The sequence below is a fragment of the Cyberlindnera jadinii genome (genome assembly GCF_001661405.1).
Source record: "Cyberlindnera jadinii NRRL Y-1542 unplaced genomic scaffold CYBJAscaffold_3, whole genome shotgun sequence".
NCBI classification, from domain to species: domain Eukaryota; kingdom Fungi; phylum Ascomycota; class Saccharomycetes; order Phaffomycetales; family Wickerhamomycetaceae; genus Williopsis; species Williopsis jadinii.
In genome coordinates, this window is record NW_017963654.1 from 275655 (window position 1) to 281759 (window position 6105).

Below are 6105 nucleotides of genomic sequence, written 5' to 3' on the forward strand. Positions count from 1 at the left end.
TAATCAACGCCGAGTTGGTAGGTAATTGAGACGCTAAAAGATTGTTGTACATTAAGTGAAGATAGAGGATTATACTGGGGAAACGAAACCGGCAAAAAACAGAGCCTGGTGATTGGCTTGTCTCTGGCAGTTGTATCATAACATACTAAATATAGATTTTCTTCTTTGAAAGTTCTTGTATTCTGTTTATTTTACAAGACAATGTACATAACACTGCTTTGCTATTTGTCTTGTGACTCTTGGTGGTGCCGAGGTAAAGTCTGGTAGTTCCGTTTGTTGATAGTATCCAGTGTCATCTCATAGTAGTCGAAGATTAATATGTGTGGCATCCCCGTGCTAAAGATCTTTCTGTTGCGGAGAAGATATACATATTCCCATGCTAGTCATTGCTGGAAAAGCCCCTTGTGGGTGACCTCACACTGGCTATCTGTTCCCTTGGCTCATAATACGTATTCCACAGTAACTACCACAGTCGCGTTTACATAATCACCATAAGATCCCCTTCATAGTATTTATCATAAATACTAATAGTAAGTAGGGATTGTAACTACGCTGTGTGTCTACCCCTCCTGTCATAAAACTCGCACATGATTTATAAATGGTAGCAGATATTGTTTTTCCAATTATAGCAAATATACCCTTAACTGAGTAGACTGAACTATGGACTATACTCTCATGAAGCCCGCCGCCAGTGAATACTCACTCGTAGTGCATCATATCAAGTTTCATAAGTACAAATTGATATTGATATAATGTCCATATGCTGTCCTATCCCAAGTCTTCTGCTATTCCAGTAGCAAAATTGTTTGATATTTTTTTTCTCTCCTTTTTCACCTTCAGTCATAAGCAATTAATTCTTTCGTATCTTTGACGTCATCTTCATGGACGTCATATTTATATTCATTAGTGTCCCAAAATGAACCTGTTTGCAGGTCTTCAGCGAGTGACTGAAGACTCCTGACATGTCCATTTCAATTTTAGCAATATTGTATTCAACCACTTCCTCTTTCTGCTATTGGAGAAGCAAAGCATGCCCTTATTCCGCATTTGCTATCTCGATTGCAAACCCAATGATAATTAGCTCGTTATCACTTCCCAAGCTCCATTGGGGCTTTGCCTTTGTTCTCTTCTTCTTCAGATTCCTTTTAGCTCTAACCGGTCCTGAAGCAGTATGTCTATAAAGGAAATCCTCCGAGAAAAGCCTTATCAACTGTGAAGCAACTTCCTCCGGGTCCAATGAAGCCGTGAGAGCCTTCAAAAGTGTCAAGTTAACGTTCACTGTCTTTTGAACGCTAGACTTGCCGGTTTTATTCAGTTCAAACTGAATGCAAACATCGAACCGATTTTCCGGGTAGTCATGTATCAAAGGACTTGTGTCTCGACGTCTGTCGTGCATTTTGAGATCAACCACAAGGAAATCCAAGACTAGCCATTCTATAAGATCATTTTCAGACACTTTCACTTCATTAATAGGTCTGGAAGTATCAACATGGAATCGGTCGGTATTGATGGCAATGTATTTCGAAATAAACTTGGAGTCAATAATCTTGGAGCCAAAGAACAGTGCCTTGTGTGGAGAAAATCTCTCCTTCTTTTCCACTCTGTACTTCTTAGCATTTGGTTTTATAGTCCGTGGAGATGTAGGTGTACTCAGAGGCTGATGTTCACATCTCACTGAAGCCGGTGGAGTGGGATGTTCAGAAAAGCCTTCCTTGTTTAAGAACAGAGGACCGTCGAGTCCGGCACCGTTTGTTGTGTCAGTATTAGACCATTGACGGCTTTTATGGGCTGATGGTGGAACAAGACCCATCGATGGCTTCGGTAGAGGGACAGTCGTCATATCCTTGTTAACTAAGCATTTCGGAGGAGAAATGGCTTCAAGCTCTCCAAACTCTTGAGCGGAGGGTAGTCTGCACAGTCCACGCTCCCTCACCTCCTCAGTAGGCATCAACATCGATTCACGGTACGAAGGCACTAGTGGCACGCTATCATTTGCTCTCTGTTCATCGACTAAAGGCCCAAAGTTTTGGGCGGGCAATGATATCTGTTTCTGCCGCTGTGGCAAATGCTGATACAACAGCTGCTCCGGCACGACTTGACTTGGGTACTGTCGGCTTGGTTCAACACCAGGAGGAGCAACTAACTGCGCCGGATAAATGTACACCACTTGTGTAGGCACTGTGATACCGGTATACCATGGTTGCTTCGTGGTTGTTTGTTGTATTACACTCGCTCCGTACTCAGGGTGTATACTGACAGACTGAGCGCCCTGTGGGACGTGAAAGGGGGCCTGATAAATAAAGTACGACATTTAACACCAAAAGAAAAATCGCACAGCGAGTTTCGATGCTTCGCAAAAGATACACTCAACTCAATCTCTTCCACTCAGTCCCTATTTATACTCTCCTTGATGTCTTTATCTAATCGGATGGCTCAGAAAAATCCAACTCTTTCATCGTAAATTTTGTTAAGTTGGTGCCCCATATCGGTTTAAGATTTCTCTTCCGACACGCAAAACAGCAGGCTGACAGCCTCGTTCAGAAGTTACAATGCAGCCCACGCCTAAAAAAAGGTGGATCAAAACATGACCTCCGGAAGATGGTCAGCATCTCGGAGGGCGTCGTCGGTCGATGAGTGTGTGGAAAAGATGAAAGGGAACGATTGGATCAGGCCTTTTTTGTCAAAGAGATCTTCATTGGAGCGTTGTGGAAGAACTTCAAGAACCAATGATATCCAATTCTGCTGTCTGAGCTGAAGAGCGTCGCTGGCTCCTCAAACAAGAATGTTTGGGATTAGCCAATCCGGACTATACATGCTTTTGCATCCCTCGTGGGTATATACATTTAGCGTGGACCAAACAATGTTCACTGCCCAATATACAAGTATGTCAACGCTATGTGTGACATGAGACATACGTACATGTATAAGTTGACGATCACATATGCTCATTCGAAGTATAATTTGAAGTGAAGTTTGGGCGGAGCTTGAACCTCGATATTTACCGTTGTGCCGTCACCTCTTGTGCTGTAAGGAAAGTAACTAGCCAGTGGAGGGTGGTCAGTTGTTAAAACGAATATGATTGTGATTAATGTTACCTGGCTCTCGCCATCACCCCACCAATATGTGTATGTGACTTTTACACGAAGATTGTGGCCAAGTTGTTCTTCTTCGGTCCTGAGGATTAAAATCACGTTCACCACATCATGAGAGGAACCAATAGAGTTTGGGGTATATGATACACACGGTTAAGGGCTTTATCTATTACAAGTTTGTTGTACGGCGCCTATTAGATGGAAATTGATAGTATAACATCTCTTGAAAACCCCCCTTTAGGACCCTGGTTTTGATACTAGTGATACTTTACAAGTTCACTGAGCTCATACTCAACCGATATAGCTTGTTCTAGAGTATGTATCAAGGCAACGATCTGGCCATGTTTGCTGTATAACTGACATGCGAGGAGTTCGCAACACAACAAATGAACAGCATGATCCAATAACTCTTTGCTGGATCAAATATCGATATAGCGTCCAAGGGAGTTTTGTAAGGCTTGAATGAACATGAGGCTTAATCAGTCATGCAACAAGTTGGAACTTAAAAGCACTCGTTATGAACTATATGCATACACGTATCATCTTATGTTTCAAGCGACTGAGGTAGCACAGAATGTAAAAGTCACTGACTGAAGGAGTTCCCATCAAAAGGTTCAGAATCCGATGCATTTGACGTTTTCTACAAATTTAGAAACGGGATGGATTTGAGGTTTTTCGAGGTTACAACCTTTCATAAGCCGTCAAAGACCATAATACATGGTGCATTTCAATAACATATCACACGTGACTCACATGATCTACAGGAAGACTATACTAAATTTTGTTGTAAAAGCCTTCAAAACCATTAAACTGCATATAGCTGGTCAAATGTTGAGATATAAGGAACAAACATTCAAGATCATTTCACAGACACGACTTTCGAATGGATTGGTACCATATTGATAGGATATTTAATAATGTTCAAAGTAAGAAGTATACTTCATTACAGGTTTGATATGAGTTTTATTGACTGATGAGTTATTACCCTGTCCTGCTTGTGGGCTCTAAAGCCTCGACCTGCATTACATCGTCAAAGTCGTGAGTTTTCAAATATAAACTTTGATCTCAACACGATACCAAAATGCACACTTTGCAGTCAATGAAGCGTGGCACTGTTAAAAATACCGGACGCACAGATGATCCCTCAGCTTTCCATATGTAATATTTACTTCATATTGCATATGTAGTAAGTTGTAACATATGTGGTACATTGTAACATATACGTTGTAAAGGAGACCACTGGTTCGAATTTCCTTCTTTGGGCTGTTGAAGTTTGCTTCTGTGCAGTATCTGCATGGATCAGGAAACAATCACACATATTAGATACCAAAGAAATACTCCACGTCACGCTAGAATATTTTGAGAGCAGTTCACGTATATTCTGTTCTCCAGTCAAATGAGTACGTACCGTCCTTTTCCTGTGTTGGAATATCTTGCAACTTTCTGCAAAGGACATGCCTTCTGTTCATTAAATGTATAAGCGACATAAAATCTCTAACATTAGGTTATAGCTGTAAGGCAGCGGCACGCGAGGTGGTACTATACATTACTATTTTTGAGAGTTTTGCTCAAGGTCAGGTCATATCCATGTCTGTCCCAATAGTTAGCCATAACTGTCTCATCGGGACCAATTGAACTAATACACAGTCATTCAATAAGAAGGGTATGCCAGGCCAATGAATCTCATGAATTGTTGAATAGAATTCTCAGTTGTTTATATCACATTAACAATATTTCCGCGTTGTTTTGGACAACCGTTTGCAGGAACGTGTATACGTGTAGTAAATATGGTGACAACTGTGAAGTCATGTTAATCTAGCGAGGCGTAGAAACCAATGGTATAAGGTACAGCACAGAGCTATTGGGGAAGTTCAGCCTGTACATCCGCCATCCAACTTATTGTATAATTGCAATCGAATTCATCTTAGTAATCATGCACGTTGTAAATTCGTTGAAGTCGATATTGAAATTGGTTAGAGGTTTGGCTTGACGTAATCAGTACCGATGGGTTAATAACAGTGTCAACAAAGGTCTATACGACTTCTAAGTAGTCCAAAGCACTGTTGAGTTCTAGTTAAACCATGTTATCTCTGGTATATAATATGGTTTTCCTTGTTATATTCTTCATAACTGTCGTCGAGCAATTAAGCCTGGTTTCCTACTGTCGATTATATGCAAACATTCCTATAAGTTGCTATGTATCACTAAGATCCAATGTATCCTTTAGCATGCCCATGCGTGTGCCTTTTAAGTAAAAGAAGCAAGTAGATATCGATGTCCTGGTGATCAATATGTTGTGTGACGTTTTAAGATTCGTATCGCTTTAGTCTCTGCTAAGCGGTGCCACATATTATAGTCGGGTTTCAACATTCACCAGAAGTTACGTTTCACTTCCCCGTCCATTTTTAACCTTCTTTTTAGATAAATGGATCAGCAGCCGGATCGATCGCCTATCGCTTGTTGCATTGCCTTGCATTCTTCGTTTATTCTAGATGTCTTATAAATTCTTCCAGTGTAGTCTCAATGCGGTATTTGGAAGTTACAAAGTATTTGTTGTCCATGCATCATAAGCATGCTTAAACCTATAAACGAAAAAAAAAGGCAATTGATATGCATTATACAGACCTTAGACTATTTGTGCATTCATACATGCAATTAACATGATTCCATAACTTGTGCACAATGCGTAGCCAGAGGATTTCCAGAGGCGGTGAATATATTTATACCAAAATCAAAGCATCGTGTCATTCAAAGGTTTGCGAATTATACTTTGAATTAGGTCTGGTGAGCCATACAATTGTGTTGTGGACTTAACAAGATAACCCTTGTAAAGGTAGTTTTGTTGTAAAATCCAGTCCACAATATCCAGAATACATGAACGCGGTGACCAATCGGGACATTAAAGCATGAACTGGTCAGCACATATTTTATTGACCATCGTGTCACATATTGAGTTTGACTTTTCCTACAAGGGAATGGCTGTGCGATATGTAACATTTTCAGTTTTTCTCAG

The 6105-nt window shown here is 40.6% G+C and overlaps 1 protein-coding gene across 1 annotated transcript; it reads right to left on the reverse strand.

Annotated features, from left to right (window-relative positions):
* Positions 1–1036: 1036 nt before the first annotated feature.
* On the reverse strand, positions 1037–2311 carry CYBJADRAFT_161195 (uncharacterized protein; the record flags this gene model as incomplete). The annotated part of the gene is made up of 1 exon (XM_020213590.1): positions 1037–2311. The coding sequence occupies one exon, from the start codon at positions 2309–2311 to the stop codon at positions 1037–1039; it is 1275 nt and encodes a 424-aa protein (XP_020071736.1).
* Between the last annotated feature and the right edge of the window lie 3794 nt (positions 2312–6105).